Below are 20473 nucleotides of genomic sequence, written 5' to 3'. Positions count from 1 at the left end.
AAAAATACATTTTAAAAGACAACATATTGCCAGGATTTATTTTTTTTTGCTGATTGCTTTGTGCCGGAGTTTCCTGGACTCATCCCTGTTTTATAACATGGACAGAGTCAAGAGTATTTTTCCCCCAAAAAAACAACAAATAAAGGTGTTACATTTGAATGAAGTCCCACCTCTGACAAGACAAAAAGCCAATCATTTTGAAGGATTTGAAGGTGGCATCTGGGTTGGCCAATTAGATTTCAAGGGGGGAAAGCCACTCCTGGACAAGTCGACGCAATATTGAGCGGCGAAAAATATTGTAAACTGCTACTTTAATATATATATATTTTTAAAAATCGTCCTCATAAGATTATTCAAAACTAAATATATAGACCACGTGGATTTATAAACTACAGCACTTAAGTCCTGAACAGCCAACATAAAAAGGATGTCTATATCTGCTGACACTGTGCTTTTAGTCAGGTGCACGTGCACGTATACGCATATTTGCATACACATTTAGCACGATTGATTCATGACACGAGCTGTTTCCATTGTATTGCCTTTATGTCCTTTCAGAGAGCAGCCTGACCTTCCACTGACGCGGGTCTGTACACCGCGCATGTTTGCGTGGAGCCCTTCGTGTGATGTAACGCGCTCTCGCGTTGGTTTCACTGATAAAGGAAGTGATTTGTATGTGTATGTGACTGCGCAAGGGGGTATTTTATTGACCGGCGGCTTTTATTCAGGGGTGACGCGGATTCAGCACCGGGAGCTGTCCAACACATCCGGATGATGCCGCGTGAGCCGACGAAACTGAGCTCGAGCTGCTGAAATTCTCTCTCTCTCTCGCTCTCTCTCTCTTTCCCTCTCTCTCTCTCTCCCTCTCTCTCTCTCTCTCTCCTCTTCTCTCCCTCCTCGCTCCTCTCCTCCACACGCACAAAACGCTCTGTCATGGCGTCTTCCAACAATGTTACCCCCACCAACTGTAGCTGGTGGCCCATCTCAGCCATGGACGAAGACGGCAAAATCACAGACGGGGAGGAGTGCGAAGAACCGACGACGGAACCCACTAAACCCTTCAACAAAGACAGGCTGGTTTTGTACCACTGGACGCAGTCGTTCACCTCCCAAAAGGTAAAGGGGGGAGAAAAAAAAACACAGAGAGCAGGAGGCTGAAAATGGAGGTGGCTCCACGTCTCTCTGCATGATGTGATGCTGAAGCCTGCTGTGTTGGTTTGTTATGATCAAAGCATGTTTGTTGTTGTTGTGCATGTTTACTCCTGCAGAAAAGCTCCGGAATATGAATCTGCTCCTGCAGCTGGGCAGATCTGCTCCCTGTGAGGCGTGCAGGATGCGCTGCAGCATGGGGGGCTCGCTTCCTCGTCATGTAGCTGGATTTGTGGTCAATATTCTGCTATGTGTCTTTTCTCTCAGCGTTCATCACCCCTCACATCTCCTCAGCTTCCATCTTTGATCCGCAGGCTTCGTCTTCTTGTTGGCTGATGAACGTGGCTACAATACCTTGATGTGCTCTGAAACATGACATCCTAAATAATTGATTGAAATGATGAGCAAAACAAACTAAAGGCCATCTTCCCCCCCTCCTGCAGCTGAAGGCGAACACACATGTTGTTATTTTAAGGCTCCTTGAAGTCTACCTTTCATTACCTTTGGCAGGGAGTCACCTGAGCCTCTCCTGCTCAAAACACAGGTGTCATGAATATGTTGACTGTTAAATATCGAGCTTTTTTAAAACAACCAGAAGTTATAGGCAGAAGGCTTTGTAGGTTAACGTGTAAGACAATGCTTTTCTGTCACAAACAGACTGGAACATAAAAGGCTACACCTCCAATTCTAAACACCAGATAAGTTTACTCGTCACTCAGAGATCCACTTCACCAACAGTCCTGCGACCCTGTTTTCACACCATCTTCGTCACGTTTGAGCTCGTTGTCGTTATCACAGATTAATATCTGACGTCGAAACAATCGAGTCACTTTAACGCTTGTGTAACTTTTCACAAGGAGAAAAAACGAAGGTTTGCACTGAGGATGAGGAAGGTGCACCGAGGGTGTAAACTGGAGCAGAAGTCAAATCCAGGGTAATCTCTGTTCTGCCTCATATCACCCGATCATTCAGCACTTTATTCATTCTGATTTCCTCATCAATGGATGCAGATAAAAATGCCTCAGAACGACGCTGACTGGATCAGATTTTAAAACCAGCCGAAGCCACATTTTTTATTTTTATTTTTTTTAACTCTACTCATCCCTGTGGGTCAATTATCGCTTGAATCCCTTGAAGAAGTTAGTGAGCCGGATCTCACATCTTCATGTGGCTTTAGATCAACAACAGAAACAGATGTTTGGCATGACGTGATTTAGTTTGTACCTGTATGTCATATGAAACACTATCGAGCTGATTTGAAGGCAGAGTGAAAGAAGCAGCATTTCCTGGTTGTTTATCAAAATGCATTTATCATATCACATCAGTAAATTAAACCTGACTCAGCTGAAAAACAGAAAACAAGAGCTCTTCTCATATTTCTCCTTATTTCTCGGTTGATTCTGCTCGATTCAGTAACTTATTCTAACTTTCTTTCAAAGGTGTTTTTGGGGTTAAAATGTCCAAATGATCAGACTTCACTTAAACACAAGCCTTTATGATATAACGCAGTACTGATTCAGCCGAACACAGAAACACTACAGCTCACTTTAATGTACCAGCTTGGCTGTTTATGACACTACAGCTGTGTTTTAGTTCAATTAAAAAAAAAAAAGTCTTCCTTCTCGGCTGTCTGGGAGCATCGACAGTGTTCGGTTCTGTCTGCCCAGCTGTTATTAGATACATTAGATACAGCTGATGAAGCTGTCAGTGTACTGAAACAACATTTACATCCAGTTTAATATTTGATTCCTGCAGAAATTTGCAAAACTGCTGAGTATTTCCTCGATCTTTTCTCGTACTCACACGTCGCTGGTCTTTACGGTTTCAGGTCGGTCCCTTCAGACTCTGGGGAGTTTTTGATGGACGTGTGACAGAGCATGTCTTTGACTGAACTAATTAATCCAGACCCTCCACTCGTCTTTTGACACCAGCCTGTGATTTCACTGGAAACCAAATTAAACTAAAAAAACACAAATCAGCAATATTAGAAAAAAGAAAGGAGCACCTCGCTGTTGAGAAAAGGCTTTTTCACTTTGTTCTACATAGACCATCCATGTACCATCGAACAGGAGAGGGGCACACAAGCTCTTATTGGTGCACAGAGCAGAAAGAGGCGGGGAGTAAGAAGGGCGTTTCTTCCACATGATTGACGTTCAAATCAAACAATATTGATACCCGTTACGATATCTCACCAACAAAAATAAAATCCCTGGCAACCAATTTTGTTTTCAATAATCGAATGTTGCAGATCAGCTCCTGCACACTGTCGAATTAGCACGTAGACGTTAGCAACGTGCAACTTTGGATTCATTCCTGACCGACGAAACAGTCTTATAAATTAGAAGTTGTTCACTGAAGTAAAGAGAGGTGACGTCGTTTTAAAAGCCAAATATGTATCACAGAACGGACTTCTTTGATTTACGGCCTGACTGATACTGGGGGGGACAAAAACCCGATACCGCTGCAATGGCCGATATCTTACGTAGATCTGTAGAGCTAGAACATAGATATGCACACACATGAAATACATTGATCCCTCGAATGCAGTTATCAAACACTGATTGAAAGGATGTTCTGTGTAACTGTGCGTGCACGAGTCATGATGCTTGTTGTTTATCCACGTAGCACACTTTGCAGGTGACGGTCAGAAACAGATCTGCTGTAGTGTAAAACAACGAAACTGGTCAATAAGTCTCAGAAGATCAAAACAATGAGCTGAGAACGATGGTTTGCTAATATTGGCCAATAACAGGCCGATTTATCGGTCAGGCTCTGTTTTTAACAACCTGAGGAGTTAAGAAGGGCGAGTATGAAAGTATTAATTATCCCGTGTGAGTTTGACACGGCCTGCTCTTGATATCACACATTATAGGATTAGTTAACGATTCCTCTCATGAGCAGGCTGCTAAATGCATCCTCCTTCTCTGCATATTTCCCAGCATGCACTCAGAGCAGCCGTCACCTCTATGAACCGAAGGCTGGTGCTTCAGTCTATTTCTCTCCACTTTCCATCCACAACCTTGAGTTGATGCTCAGCTTGAGGTCGCTACGTTCACTTATGAAAAAAGGCTCCATCGTTGGCTCAAAGCCACCGGAGTCTGAGACGCTGATTGAGCCGGTTGTCACTCAGCGGAGGGTAAACACGGCGCTCACTGTCCCGATTATCACTTCAACCCTGCAGCAGCTAAAGTGACTCCACCGTCATGTGTGTCTCTGCCGTCGAGGAATTCATTCTTTTGGGCGTGCATGTTTGGAAAACAACACACGAGGAATCCAGTCAAGCTGCAGCACTGAAACGCACAGCGATCCCATTCAAACGTATTCTGTAACAATGCTGTACGACCGCTGTCGTTATGCAAGCTGATGCGTGCTTTAAATGACATGCTGGGGATTGCTTTCATGAGATTAAGAGGTCGAGCACCGGGCTACCGACTCTGACAGAATTGAACTGAATGCCTTTTTTTTGGTGACTTAGTTTAAAGCAAATGCTTGAAACACGATCGGTCACGACGAACACGAAGCATCTTTGCAGCATCTTTGACAGACAGCGTTATATTTAGGAGACGTCGTGCAACTTGAAGAGACCACGATGGAGCCGACTGTACAAACTTGAGGAAAAGATAATGAGAGAGGAATCACTCCTCTCTCTGCAGACGGTGTCATCAGTGGGATTATTTACACGCCTGTGTTTGCCTCAGCACGTTCCAGACCGAAGAGGAGAGCTGAGCAGCTGAATTCTTCCTGCTCTGCATTTTTTGTTGTTGTCTATAAAGCTTCACTGTGCTCCTAATGCCTTCGGTAGGTGATATCAGCATAGTCATATACTTCCAGTGAGGGATGTGTTGTGAACACAAGTGATAGGAGGACGATAGAGTCGTATGGAGCTCGACAAACTTGGAGAAGCAGCAGGTTTTAGAGGCCAGCTTCAGAGATCAATACAACACTGGCAGCCTGACGGCCTGCAGGACACTTTACACTGTGAACACACCCGCTGTCACGCTGTGACACTGCTGCTTCCTGCATGCTAACAAGAATCTGCTCACAAACTTTCTGTGATATTTCACAACATCGGTAGGAAGAAGTACGACAAACTTTTACTTGATGTCAGTACAAACGTAAAAGTCTGTAATTAAGGGTCCAGATCGGAGGATGCTTGACCCCCAAAGTCTGGTTCACTTGATCAGTGCGGGATCAAAGCGGTGGTCTAAAAGTCAAGATGTGATCGCTTTAAAAGTGATCAAATCTAATGTTTCTGATCATCTTAAAAACGAGCCCAGGATGCATTTTACTGTTGTAGCTTCACTACGTGTAAATCCTCTCCGAACTACGATAACAAAACAAAAGTGAACAAAGCAATTGGTGAGATCCTTCTTTAATTACAAATGGACACTGAAGGGTGTTAAGTGTGGATGGATTACTGATTACACAGTGACGGGGCGACTGCAGGCCCGAGCGTTTCAATGACACAGTCAATCAATCAAACGTTCAGACGCTAAGCGACTGCACGCCATGAGAACGTCATTTTAAACGTTGATATGATTCTGGTGAAAATCAAACAGTATCCATACCTGATTAAAATGCCACGATAACTAAAATAGATCTCCTAGACGGCCAATGTGAGGGAGAATGAAACGCAGCAAACTTGTGGTCAGCTGGACCTCAGACTGAGGCCTCGCTGCTCAGGGCGTCAGGCGCCATCTGGTATGTCCCTCATCCCTCGACTATCAGGTCTCCTCCTCTGTGCACAGACGTAAAACCTGAATATGAAAAAAACATTTAACTTAAAGATTAAAAAAGAGCTAAAGGAAAGGAAGTAACCATAGTATGAAAGGAAAGATAAATACCTAAAAAGTGGCTTTATGTTGAAAACGTGCGTTGTGACAGACGGATGTAGTTAAGTAGGAGGAGCTTATTGTGTGCTGCCCGAGCAGCTGAACGACTTGGCAACATCACTGATGAGTGACTAATATAGTTATATAACATAAAGCATCGCTGAGGGAGACCTCGGCTGTGCACGACCGGGACACAGACCTTCGACAGTTTGAGGATTTAGTGAGCGACAGAGCCACACTGATGGACTGTTTCACGTCCCTGCATCTCAAAGGCGTTCCTGTTGTCCTCAGCAGTGGTCATCGCTTGTGTCACTAAATCATTCAGTCCTATTTCATAACGCCATGTCTGGTCACGTTCAGTAACAAGGCCTGTTTTTTTTTTTTTTTTTTGCTGCTGCTCCCTCAAAGCGGCTAAATGTAGAAACTTTATAGCCCACGTGTCGTCTCCTTTCATTAATCTTGTTCCCGCTAACAGCTCTCTGTGGACCTTGGTTTATCCTTCGTCCTGCTACCAACGCATCCCGACTGTCGAGGGGAAGGATTTTGGTCAAACTAGAGGAATTCAAATATTTACATGTGCTGTCTAGTGTGTTTTTTTCTTTTTCAAACTAAATCCAAGGTCTTACTCCTCCTCCTGTCCTTTCTTGTATTTTACCATCACTTTACATCTTACCTTGATGCACACATATCAGCGTCTGGTGTGATGTTAACATCCTGTGTCAAAGGGAATACAGCGCATTAAACGACTCTTCCCTCTTCCTCATTAAATGCAGCATCATTTCTTTTCTGATGTGCAGGTACGTCTAGTCATAAACGAGAAGGGTCTGGTCTGCGAGGAGCGGGATGTGAGCTTGCCCCTGCAGGAGCACAAGGAGCCCTGGTTCATGAGGCTGAACCTGGGAGAGGAGGTTCCAGTCTTCCTCCACGGGGACACCATCATCAGTGACTACAACCAGATCATCGACTATCTGGAGAAAAACTTTGTGGGAGGTAAGGTGCAGATATAACGTGCTGCCTCTTTCTGCTCCTTGTGACTTAAGACTTGGGGGGGAAAAAATCAGCACACCTGGACAAACCTGCTGTGGGGCCCCGGGGCCTGAAATGAGCTGGACCCAATCACGAGGGAAAATTGTAGCTTTTTAAGGGTGTAGTTTATAAATTTGAACAGATATTTTATGATTTTGTAGCTTCCTGATAGCATTCAGGCTAAGGTGCACATTATTGCCTCAGTTTTTTTTTTTTTTTTTTTTTCAAGCAAATTTTATTTTAGAGCCTTTTATCAAGATGCTTCTTTCCAAACAAGAACATTAAAAACTTTCATCCAACTCCTGGATTTTACGTTAGCTTTATTGGTTAGCTAGCTTCAGTCATGTTTTAGCTATTTCAGAGGGTAAAAGTGTGTTATTGTCTATTTTGGCCAAATGTTTCACTTGAGTGTTGTTTGGTTTATTATAAACCAGCTCACACACATCGAGCAGAATCTTTTTGGAGGCAGAAAATATCCGGATGCATTTTCCCAGTTTGGGTTATAAAGACTAGTGGAAGCAGTTGGAGGCCATCTGTTGTTCCTGTGCAGTGTGTGTCCGTGTGTGTTGTCCTGTGCAGTGTGTGTCCGTGTGTGTTGTCCTGTGCAGTGTGTGTCCGTGTGTGTTGTGCTGTGCAGTGTGTGTCCGTGTGTGTTGTGCTGTGCAGTGTGTGTCCGTGTGTGTTGTGCTGTGCAGTGTGTGTCCGTGTGTGTTGTGCTGTGGAGCTGCGTTAGTCGTCGCAACAACGTGTCTTTGCAGCAATGTCACCGAGATGGACTCCTCTGATTAGATTAGATGAAACTGGAAAAGATCTCTTGGGGGAAATTCACGGCAGTCGAGGACGAGACACAGATACAAACAAGTCGGCGAGCCATTTAAACACTGAGCGCGACAAAGTACGGATCTGTCAATATGTGAGTTAAGCATCGTGACGAGCGGATTCAGATTAACAGCTAAATAAAGTCGTCCAGTGAAAGAAACACTTAATCCTGTTATCTCTGTGTGTTGTGATACAGGATCTGTGTTTCATATAGACGTGATGTTATGTAACATTCAAAGAGCCTCGAAGCCGTCAAGGCCTGAGGGCGAAGTCTTAGTTTTAGTTGTGGTCACTCGATCTGAGCAGCGACGCTTGAAATCTCTGCAGAAGATCTGGTTCACTGCCTGCTCGATAGATAATAAGAGGCTGGGAGGCAATAACCCACCCTGGTGTTTGATGTCTTCTTCTCATCCAGACCCAATCATTTCAGAGGTTTTATAGTGTGCTGTATGCAGGTTGATGCTTTCATTTGTTTTGCACGCACAACTTGTGCGAGAATCTGCAGCTATACACTCGTTCAATACTCTGTCAAGTTTAAGGTAAAAGATCACTGAAGGTTTTTGTTGGTGCGTTTAATGTCAGATAGTTGCATCACACGCTTTATATCCAGAACTCAAGCTGGACGTGCTTTTAGCCGAAAGCCTTTTAAATCTTTCGTGTCAAACTTGTGGACGTGCTTTTCTTCGGTGTGTTAATGCCTGATGCATGCTGGCCTGGAAAGTGCAGATGTCTCAGAAAACAGACTCCGACAGTATTTCAGAGCAGCGTGATGCCAACTCAGACTACTTTACAGCGCTGTGGAGCTGCTGCATGGGGGGAAATCTTATCGTCAGACAATGCAGACCTCTGTTGCTCTCATACTTTGCTGTTGGAATACTTTCACCACAATGCCGCAGCAGGACACCTGCAGGGTCTCTGCATGGCATGTCCACACCGGCATGCTGATCCTGGGTCTGATTACTCAGCTTTCTGGAGCTCTGCCAGGTGCAGCTCCACCCTTCACAAAGCACCTCTGAACATCCTCGAGCAGCCAAATGACTGTCTCCGTTTTGTCAGATTTGTCCCGGTGCAGTGCTGGCTGTGACCCCGCACTGAGATAAAAGCTCACTCTGCCCCCGTCTCATGGTTAATACGGCGTCTCAGCAGCAGGTCATTAAGTTGAACACCGTCCTCCCCGAGTCGAGCAGAACGCAGACTGAATGATGAGAGCTAATGGAAAAATCGGACGACAACATATTTCAAAGAATATGTTTACAAGAATATTAAAAAGAACTCTGGTTCCCCCCAGTATTTTAAAATGACTAACTCAGCACTTTAAGAAAATCAGCTGCACAACAAACCAAAAGTGTGAGGAGAGGTTTTATGCTGAGCAGTTAGGGTAGAAGATCGATACCACTCTGATATCTGCTCGGTCCAGCGTACATGAGCTTAACATAAAGGCTGGAAACAGGGCGACAACTCGCCCTGTTTAGTCTGCATCTAATGAAATCCCTTTAAGAGCTTCTCTTACACCTCACAGTGTGACGTACTGAGTGTTGACAGCCTTTAAAATATATCGTCTGAGAGCAGCTAGCTAACAATCAGCTGATGCTGCAGAATGTCGCGACAGGCTAAAGTCACATTTTTACAGTTTTTAAGCTAAATAATGATATATGATAAATAGCTGCTGTTGAAAGACCAGCATGTCAGCTGTTTCCACCTGATTATCTTTATCCGATAATACCTTCATTAATAAGTGATGATTACTACTGTGCTGTGTTGGCTGGGTCTTGCTGAAGCCAGGAGAGACGGTCTGAAGGAGCGCTGCGCAATAAATCCAGTTTCTATTTCAATTGTGATTTTGGCTTCCCGCAGTCATGAAAGATCATTTCGATTTACAGGCACGGCAAGTTATCACACAATTCAGCATGAAGGCAATTCAAAGTGCTTCACACAGCAAAGCATCACGGTTAAACAACAAGGAAGAAATTAAACAACGACTGTGCCGCATGCCGTGTTGGGCTCGTCTCGTCCGAAGGTTTGGTCGTGTGTGGTAAATGTTTCATCGTGTTTATTTTAATATTTGAGACACACGAGGACATCGCCACTACTTCAAAAACGTTTTGGTTCATCATTCTATATATTATATCTTTTTTCACATATATATTTTAGAAAGATTGCTTTAAAAAAAACAAAAAAAACAGGATGCAGACGAATGAATGAATTTGTCTTCTTGTTAACTTAAAAAAAAAAACTCAAAAATAATGATGTTTAAGATTTTTGCAATAATCGAGCGGCCCTGATCTGAAGTCGGCTTGCACCACATGAGAAAAATATCTAATGTGAAAAAGGATAAATAAACAATGATGAACCAAAAGGTCATCGTCCCCTCAGAGCTCTGGTCTCTCTACAAATGTTTCACATCACATGTTTGCAACATGTTCAACTTATCGATGTCTGTCTGCGGCTCCTGAATCTGAGGCCTGAGCTTCATCTGACTGCATCCAATGGTGTGAAAGCTTGGGCTTCATCCAGCGTCTGAGATGAACAGATGCTGGGTTGGAAAACTTGTTGATATAAAATCACTTTTTTTCTTTCTTTCTTTTTTAAAAATTGCACTAAATTCAGACTTCACGGATGTGTTTAAACGCTTACATTGTGATTTATTGTGCAGAAATATCCTTTCATATTTAAAGTCTGCTGTGGATGTTTGTCTGATCTCTGTTTGAATGTCATGCTTTGAGTGTGTGGCGTGTAACACAGAGCAGCAGGTGTCATCTGTTACCAGGTTACTGTGCATTGTGTCTGTGACAGCTGAAGCACTGAGGGCTGTTTTATTTTTGGGAAGCAGAAAGCGTTTTAACAGATGTTTAGAAACCAGGTGTTCTGGGTAGTCTGTGAAAATAAAACAAGAATATCAGTATGCAACATGTCAGCTGTTTAGAACAATTCTTTTCTCTGTGCCTGTTTGTCCTCACAGTTTTTACATCCGTCTCTCTCCTACAGAAACGGTGGCTCAGCTGGTTCCCGATGCAGAATCACCGCTCCACGAGCGCGTGCAGCAGTACCGTCAGCTCCTCGACGGCCTGCCCATGGACGCTTACACGCACGGCTGCATCCTCCATCCAGAGCTCACCACTGACTCCATGATCCCAAAGTACGCCACCGCCGAAATACGGAGTAAGTCAAGCCTGCACAACGTGTTTCACAGACAACACTGTCCATCAACAGCATGAAGAACAGTCATGGACAGTCAACTCCTGAAATGCATATTTACAACCTGCTGCACACAAAGCAGCAAACTGAACTTAAGAGTAAAATATAATATATAGAATATTCAAAACCTGATTTAAAGCTACTGAATCCCAGAAACCTCTTCATTCAGCACTTTGTGGTGTCAGATTTCTGCACCACAGCAGCTGTGAACAGGTCTCCCAGTCTGACCTCTCGTCTTCCTCTTTGCATTGAGAGTTAGCCTCAGTATGTAAACCAAAGTAGGGAGCTGGACCGGACCAAATCCAGCTGACGAACTGCGGGATTTCAAAACTAAAAAACTGCTAAATTTTTTCACACCTGAGCCACACACTGTAGTTTTGAGTGTATTGTTGTTGTTTTTTTTAGCAGGATTTTGTATTGATTCCGCTGGGGGTGATTATTGTTTTGTGTGTTTACAGCAGCAGGAAGTGTTTGTGGCATTGGCACTAAATAAACCAGTGTGTGTGTTTAGTTGATGTTAAAGGAGGAACATGCCACACGGTGCAGGAGTACGGCGTATTGAGTTGACAATATACATGCTTTTAGGAATCATTGCACTGCATCTTGGTCTATTTATACTTGGTTGTAGAATATAATTAAACTTATCATTACAGACTCAAAGTGTTTCCCTTTGCTTTAAAGATGGAGGAAGCTCCGGTTAGAACAAGCTTTCTGCACGGTCCATATCGGCTGGAAGAAACAAACTTCCAGCCGACTTTCAACAGTCTAAAATAACTTGCTTTAACGTACACAGAGTATAAAGACACATTGTGTGTGTGTGTGTGTTTGTGTGTGTGTGTGTGTGTGTGTGTGTGTGTGTGTGTGTGTGTGTGTGTGTGTGTGTGTGTGTGTGTGTGTGTGTGTGTGTGTGTGTGTGTGTGTGTTCAGGACACCTGGCCAATGCTGCAACAGAGCTGATGAAGTTGGACCATGAGGAGCCTCAGCTGACAGAACCGTACCTGTCCAAGCAGAAGAAACTCATGGTGAGATTGAGGATCATTTTTGTAAATTAAAATAATTAATGACCGCATGATGCTGTAATCTGTTATTTTTGAAGGTTTGAATGTTGGGATAATAAATCTCAATAAACGTTGAGGTAATAAATAAAAAAATCCTCTTAAATGTAAATGCACTTGGCAATTAAAACCGATTGTGATTCTGACCAATCAAATCACAGAAGAAGGTCGATGGTCACCATCACTCGCGTCACTGAAACGTCATCACGTCGACGATATTTTTTAGAATTTAATTTGATATACTTGTAGATTTAAGCCGTGTTATCTTGCAGATGTATCTGTAACTCCATATCAATCAATATTCTGAATTAAATATCTGAACAGAGGTTTAAAGGTTTTTAACAGCCGGAGGATTGGCTAACATCATTTTAATATTCATGGATGAACAAAAACATGACTTTAAAACAAATGAATACTGTCTACACGCGCTTCCATTAAAGTTTGTGAGTTTTTTTAAACAATTTTCAGGCAAAAATTTTGGACCACGATAATGTGAATTACCTGAAGAAAATTCTGGGGGAGTTAGCGATGGTACTAGATCAGGTGGAGGCTGAACTGGAGAAAAGAAAACTAGAGTATCAAGGTATGACATTAAATATAACACAATATAAAAACATATTCTTTCCAGCAACATGTTAAGTGGATGTTTGTTCCCTCGCAGGTCAGAAGTGTGAGTTGTGGCTATGTGCGCCTGAATTTACACTAGCAGACGTCTGCCTCGGAGCCTTGTTGCACAGGCTCAAGTTCTTGGGACTTTCTAAGAAATACTGGGAGGACGGCAGCCGACCCAACCTGCAGTCCTTTTTTGTGCGTGTGCAAAAACGCTACGCTTTCCGCAAGGTCTTGGGCGACATCCACACGACGCTCCTGTCAGCGGTCCTACCCAACGCCTTCCGGATGGTAAAAAAGAAGCCACCGTCATTCTTCGGGGCCTCTTTTCTCATGGGCTCCCTGGGAGGGATGGGCTACTTTGCCTACTGGTTTTTAAAAAAGAAATACATGTAGTGAATGCCCTTCTTGTTGTGTTAAATGTCTGTGTATTTGTGTGATGTTTCAACTTTTCTGTAATGTTTTATGACTGCAGGAAAACATAATGAATCTATATAGAGAACACTATTACTTACCTGGGTGAACAAAGAATATTAAAACATTCCATAATAAGAAATCCTTGACAGCACATTTTCTGGGAATCAAGGCCTTCATCCACTTTCATTTCTGGCAACTTGCAGCTCTCGTGCCGGCAAGTCCTTGTTTAACTTAATTTGGAGGCATGCATCAGGTCCACGTGTACTGAAAACTTTTAAGTAGAAACCCAGAAATGTTAAACACAGTAACACCAACAGGGGTTAACTGACCTTCGCATGCCACTTATTAAAGTCATTACTCATCGTACCTGCTTCCTCACTCCTCCACCAGCCTGAGGTAAAACCAGTAAAACCGCAGGAACACGTTCATGACAAAGACTCTCTGAAAAGTGCTGTGCTGCCAGAAACTGCCAATCAAAACCACGAAAGGATGAAGGCAAACTATAAAGGGAGTAGTTTGACATTTTTTTGGAAATTATTCTCCTCACTCTTTGCAGAGAATTGCATCTCTTAAGTTGATGCCATCTCAATTTCTGTCCCATTTTTAAATGAAGCTACAGTCAGGCGGTGGTTAGCTTGTTAGCATCTTGGACGTAAAAGTCTTGATTTGTTTGGGTCTGTGGGTTCAGATTTGACCCCCAAATCTGACAAAGATGGGACCACAGACCACAAAGACTGTGCTTTTAGATGTTTAACTTTAGAAACATCATGACACACTGGCTTAAACAATCAATCATTCTGTCGTTTTGTTGCTTATAAATAATAATAAAAGTAACAATCAATGACTGGGAAAGCGTGTCCAGTGTTTATGCTAAGCTAAACCAACAGAGGAATGTAGCTTCAAATTAAACAGACAGACAGGAGAGTGGTGTCAATCTTAAAATACATCTTTGTGGAAAATGTGAGCATGTTAATTTCCCCAAATATCAGACTACAACTTTATCAAAGTGTACACTTACACACACGCACACACACACACACGTGCGCTTGGATTATTTAGAGCACCACAGATCACACACAGCACACACACTGATCCACTCTCACTCTCTGTTGTGTCGGAGCTGAAGTCCAGGCTGTTTGAAAAGTTACACTTGGCTGATGTGGTAGCAACAATGATAAATTCTGCATCTTCTGGCACAACAGTGTAAACAGTAGGTTTTAGGATGTATATTTCATTGCATGGGGTTTTTTCTTATTGTGTAAGCGTCTCGTGACAGGTGGAGGATTTTGTGTCGCCCAGAGGCAGAATTTATGATCACTACCGAGCACAGAAAAAGCTAATTGTAACCTTTGAATCACCTGCACTGTACGGTGTGTTGCAGACAAGGTCCCTCAGCAATATTTAGCAAAATAACCCCCCCCCCCTTCCGCCACTGCTGTTTGTTTGTGTCGCTGACTCCTCCTGACAGATGCAAGATTGTTTTAACAGATAGATATTTTTTAATTAAACAGTATTTCATTCCTTCTGTTGGGCTTTTATTAAGCTGAAAGGTTAAATAAGGGGAGCAAGGGAGGAACGCTGACTCATGCATGGATGCTGAAAGGCGAAGAGAGAAAAAAAAGCCTTTCACTCCTTGTTGTGTACTTTTCTCGCTCCACACTCTGGTCACTCTTAATGGGGAGCATTCTTGCTTTTCTTAGTCAATCCTCTGGGGGTTTAAGAAATTACGATTCAGCTCCTGCACCGTGCGCTCTCATTCTGCGAGGCACCGGCTGGAGTTGTAAGCTGCTTTTGGTTTTACGGCTGGTGATACAGACATTCTTGCAGAAAGGACTCATAGTCATTAGAGAGGGGGGAAAAAAGACTGTGACGAGCCTCCGACAATGTGGGTAGTTTATGTTACCAGTTAGGATGTTTTCTCCTGCTGACATACAGAAACATGTTAATCAGCAGATGCAGAAAATGCTGAACCAAAGACGACGATCAATGCTGCTTTAACAGCAGCTTCTCGTCGCTGCGTCACATCTGCTCATAGAACAGATTTTATTAAAGAAAAACAGACGTGCAGACGTGTCTCGGTTCACATGGAGCGTGTGTTATAGCCATATAGTATAAACTATTTGAAATCAATCCTTTATGCCTGGAAAGAAGATATTTAAGATGTATGCATTTAAGGACACAGTGAGGTTTTTCTGTTCTTGCATGAACAGCGGTGATGTACCTGGAAATGGCACAAAAGAAGATTTAGAAATGCAAACCTGAATTTTTCAAAGTTTTTGAAGAAAGTAAGAGGACTTTGAAGTGTAAAATACTCTTTTCCTGTTGTGTTTTTAACCATAGAAATGTTACTTATGTTGATTTTCATCGCTCAGATATTCATGAATTTTGGTTTTATCTTTTGGGAAGCGTCATCATACACTCAGTACAATCTCTGCGAGCACACGTCACGACTCCACCGCTTCTTCTGACCGAAATAACGCAACCTGAGGGGGACGGAGCTGTACTTCTCTGAACACACAGAGTTCAAGTCGAGAAATCCTAGTTGTGATTTGTGGCCATTATAATTCACTATAGTATTTTTTTATTTTTTAACTTTTTATTTTTTATATTTCTATATATGCATTTATTTATGGTGCTTTTTATGATGTTTGTTCATAAGCCTTAATTTATTCAGTTGCCATCAAAGAAAAATAAATAACAAAAAATGGAATACACACTTTCTGGTTTTCTATTTATTGAGATGTACCAGTTACCTGCACTGTGGAGCCTGTAGTGATATGTTACCTGCACTGAGGAGCCTGTAGTGATATGTTACCTGCACTGAGGAGCCTGTAGTGATATGTTACCTGCACTGAGGAGCCTGTAGTGATATGTTACCTGCACTGAGGAGCCTGTAGTGATATGTTACCTGCACCGAGGAGCCTGTAGTGATATGTTACCTGCACTGAGGAGCCTGTATATGTTACCTGCACTGAGGAGCCTGTATATGTTACCTGCACTGAGGAGCCTGTATATGTTACCTGCACTGAGGAGCCTGTATATGTTACCTGCACTGAGGAGCCTGTAGTGATATGTTACCTGCACTGAGGAGCCTGTAGTGATATGTTACCTGCACTGAGGAGCCTGTAGTGATATGTTACCTGCACTGAGGAGCCTGTAGTGATATGTTACCTGCACTGAGGAGCCTGTAGTGATATGTTACCTGCACTGAGGAACCTGTATATGTTACCTGCACTGAGGAGCCTGTATATGTTACCTGCACTGAGGAAAAGAAATGTAAACTTTATAAAACACACAGATTCAATCTGTTCTCGGTTTTTAGCCAACTTTACTCCAATGAGAAATCAAAGAACATTTCTTGGGCTCTATTTTCACACATTTGGTTTGTGAGTTTCTATGGCAACAGCACGGTTTATGTGCGACAGAAAAGGCACTCCATTGTCCTCGTTGACACACATTTTACAGATTTTTCAGACACATCGCAGCTCTGTGGCACCGAGGAGAATGGTGAACAGGCGTTGGGGGATCTATGAAAATACTTCTGACTTCAGCTTCAGACCACAGCAAAGATTACAACTGAGAAGAAACGTGTTGATAAATCAATTATGACACCAACCAAACATTTACCTCAAAGTCTGAAAAGCTGAACAGCTCCTCTTTGTGATAATAAACTGAATGTTTTTTTTTGTTTTGGGATAAAAAATAAGTCAATAGAAGATTTTATTCTGGTTTTAAGAAACATGTGATCGATATTTCTCACTATTTTAAATAAGCAGCAAAACATTAGTATAATTATATATTAGCATAAACTCTACTTTATCTGATGACACACAGTTACATTAACCCAAACCAAGTGTAAATAGAAATAGAAAGCACACATCAATCCGACATAGGATGAGATGTGGGTCCACTAGAGTCTGACTTTGTTCTGATCTGGTACACTCCTAGTTTCCTATAAAAACAATCCATATTGATTTAACATCGGTCTAAAAGTTTACATACTGTCAGTGCTATAAAGTTGGCCCTGTAAACATTCTCAAGTGTTCCCTGTCAAACATCTAAAACTGTGATTCCTCCGAGGTAAGCACTATAAGGCAGCGGACTGGGAGACGAGGGACGGTGTAGCATGCGAGCCTCAGAGGCTGAAGGTGAGAGGCTGAAGGTGAGAGGCTGAAGCTGCGCGGCAGAGCAGCATCTTGCTTTTGTTCTCGGATTACCAAGAGTCATTTTGGGAGCAGCAGCTGCCAAACGCCACGGAGGAGCAGCGAGCCAAGTCATCCTGTACAAAATGAGCCCTCTGTGAGGAGGGAATAACTTCAAATAGCTTCAAATAGCTTTGGCCTGTTTGGACCCGTGGGCAGATAACGTCAACTGTAGTGTGATATTTGGAGGATTGTTGATGCTGGAATTGTACAGGGAAGTACGGCTGCAGCTTAGGCGTGTTCTTTCTGTTCTTTCGGGTGGCGCTGAGGGGGGAGTCCGGGCGACAAAGGATTCAAATACCAAACCCGATATGTCAGATGCCACCCCAGCAGGCCACAAATGGTCCCTAGCAACTTGTGAGAGGGGTCGTGGAAGTACACGGAGGTGCAGGCGAACATCCACACCCACATGATCACGATCAGATTCAAGGCCACGTACAGGAGGTTCAGCACCGTCCTGGGCAGAGAAGACAGGCTGGCTGTCTTCAGGGAGGCCATGGGGGCCGTTTCCTCCACGATAAAGAGAGCCGAGTAGGCCAAGATGAAAGAGTGTCCTGAGATGTCGTAACCATGCCAACGGAAGCCCGCCCGCCTGCAGCTGGCTTTGGTTGTGAACTCACTCTTGATAACATCGGCGGCGTCGGTTTCATAACACGAGCCCGTGGCGTCCTCGATGTAGAAGAAGGTCTCGGTGCAGACGTACCAGACGACTGTGGCCACCACCAGAGACAGCAGCCGGCGGCCGAGGAAGGTCACGCTCCTGCTGAAGGACGAGTTGGAGAGGAGGAGGAAGGGAGTCAGCAGCAGCAGCGTCCATCCCCAGGACACTTTGACAAAATACCTGCAGAGGGACGGAGCATACACATGAAATCTCAGTCATTAGTATTTATCACCAGTCTGAACTTAAATACTGTATGAAACCCAAAACAACTCTGAGTCTGAAGCAGGGCCGGGCAATTAATCAATTATGACTTTTAGTTACCATAATCAAGAAAATAAGATTACTGTGCTGCAGCGTTTCACTTGTTTGGATCAGACATTCGTCATGTCAGGTAAATGTTTTGAAGTCTTTGTTATTATATTTTACTTCATCACTTTTTTTCCACTTATTGAAATTCAAGTGTTTGCTTGTTCTTCATAGTGTTCAAAACAAAGCTTGATAAATGCTTTTAAAAGAAATGCTTTCAGATGTTTATGAGTAATGAGTTTAATTATGCTGATCTCGATGTCATTTAAAACAATTAGGATTTTTGCCATTATCGAGCAGCCCTACATGGAGTTTGGATTCATTTAAGAACACTCGTTATCTGTAAATTAATTTGAGCCCAAAACAAGCTTACAAACAAGATTATTATTAATGCACAGAGACCAGAAGCCAACAGTCGACACTGAGCGACAACAATGCAAACAAAACAAACCATCCTGACAAGAAACTGACGTGTAAGAATTCAACTTTTAATCATAAAGAAGGAGCTGCTCAAGCTCGTCTGAACGTCGTCATGGAGACGACTTGTGGACACTTCTCCCAGTTCAGTCAAAATGAGACTGTAGTGTACGAGCTGAGAATATTTAAAGAAGACATGGATACTATCATTGAATTAGAAAAGAATAACAAGTAAAATATCAATTTCTTCTATATAGTATATATCATTATTTATATAATGTATAGTGCCAATTCATGACAAATGCTATCTTCTAGACCTAACTGTTTGTAAAATAAAATATATGATGATGATCACAGCACTAAGCAACATTTATCAAACTTGATGTCTTCAATAAAGATCACCTTTGACCTACATAACTGCAGCGTTAGTTACCATGACAACAGAGTTTGCAAAATCTGGGCTGTTCATTGTGCGTCATCAGAGACACTCCTCTCAAAGTAATGTACAGGTGAGCAGCACACAGGTAATCCTTTATGTTTTATACCTCAGCTGAGCAGTACTCACACGTTCAGGGCGTTTCTACTGCTACTGAAATACGTCTGTGGCACGAGCTCCAGCTCCTTCAGGATCGAGCCCACGGCCGATATGAGAACAAATATCCAGGGGAAGTTTTGTTTGACAGCCGGGATCCTCCAGAGAGTCACCAAGTTGTCCACAATGACATCCACCGCCGCCATGTTTGACAACTGATCAGACGAGCAGGAAAAGGTCTCCCTCTGACGTCACGCGTAGTTCAACCAATGAGACGCCTCGACCCAACCGAGCGTTCGATGGCTTCTTCTTCTTCCTCTCTAGATTAGGCAGACCGGATGTTGAAAAAGACAATTCACTGCCCTCTACTGTTCTTAATGTCCATTTGAAAGTTCTTCATTTTTATTAAATAATATTTATAGGGGATAAGAAAAAAAGTTAAATTAAAGAAGGATCCAAACTGTTATTTCATTTGTGGTAACCTTTTTTTTATATCATAGTGTGAGAAAAATGTATAAAAAAACGTGTTATTTGTATTTAAGTAAGCGACGACTTCTTCTACTGACGATAATACCAATAAACTAATAAAAGCTGAAATGCAATAAAAAAATCAAACTCAGGTCAGTTGATTTGATTTTTTAATGCCCATGTTTAATCGTGAGAAATATTGATTATTAACAAGTTTAGGTTATAGGTTTAACATTGACCACATCAAGTTAACTTTTACATTACAGTTCATTTGAGAGGCTGGAAGGATTCATTCACAAGCAGAAAAAATATTTTATAAACTGTCAGTAGTTTTATGGGTTTTTATGGAATACAAATTAATAATACTTTATATATACAGCACTTTTTATAGGGTGCACCACATTGTGCAATATAAAACAAAACATTAATGAAAGCAATATCGAAATATGACAAATCAAAGTACAATATAAAAAAAATCAGTAAATGCTAATAATGTTGGGAATATTTTTATTTTGCCCTGAGTAACATCAGTCTATATATATATTCTAGTTATCTCCTCTAGATTGATAGGGAAATGTAAATATTTGTTGTACATATTTTATACCTTATTAATGTTTATTAAAAACATGAAAGACTTGAGGTGGACTTCCCTCAAAGACTTAAAAAAAGTGACTGATGCCCATCTCTGTGTTTTGCTTTGCTTATACTTTATTTAAGGATCATTAAATTAAAGATTTACTTAAATCTTTTAAACAAAATAAAATAAAAATAAAATAAAATACGCG

General features: G+C 42.3%; 2 protein-coding genes across 2 annotated transcripts; one reads left to right on the top strand and one right to left on the bottom strand.

The window, feature by feature from the left end:
- The first annotated feature begins 677 nt into the window (after positions 1-677).
- On the top strand, positions 678-14491 carry gdap1l1 (ganglioside induced differentiation associated protein 1-like 1). Its single transcript, XM_079359405.1, has 6 exons — positions 678-1116; positions 6779-6971; positions 10812-10985; positions 11949-12043; positions 12545-12659; positions 12738-14491. The coding sequence occupies exons 1-6, from the start codon at positions 934-936 to the stop codon at positions 13079-13081; spliced, it is 1104 nt and encodes a 367-aa protein (XP_079215531.1). The 5' UTR covers positions 678-933; the 3' UTR covers positions 13082-14491.
- A 1919-nt stretch (positions 14492-16410) lies between these two features.
- On the bottom strand, positions 16411-19506 carry fitm2 (fat storage inducing transmembrane protein 2). Its single transcript, XM_079359300.1, has 2 exons — positions 19254-19506; positions 16411-18145 (listed from the first exon to the last, which is right to left on the bottom strand). The coding sequence occupies exons 1-2, from the start codon at positions 19424-19426 to the stop codon at positions 17536-17538; spliced, it is 783 nt and encodes a 260-aa protein (XP_079215426.1). The 5' UTR covers positions 19427-19506; the 3' UTR covers positions 16411-17535.
- Positions 19507-20473: the final 967 nt, after the last annotated feature.

The sequence above is a fragment of the Symphodus melops genome (assembly GCF_947650265.1).
Source record: "Symphodus melops genome assembly, chromosome: 13".
NCBI classification, from domain to species: Eukaryota; Metazoa; Chordata; class Actinopteri; order Labriformes; family Labridae; genus Symphodus; species Symphodus melops.
Note: the sequence above shows the minus strand (reverse complement) of the source record. Positions and strands in the feature narration are given on the sequence as shown.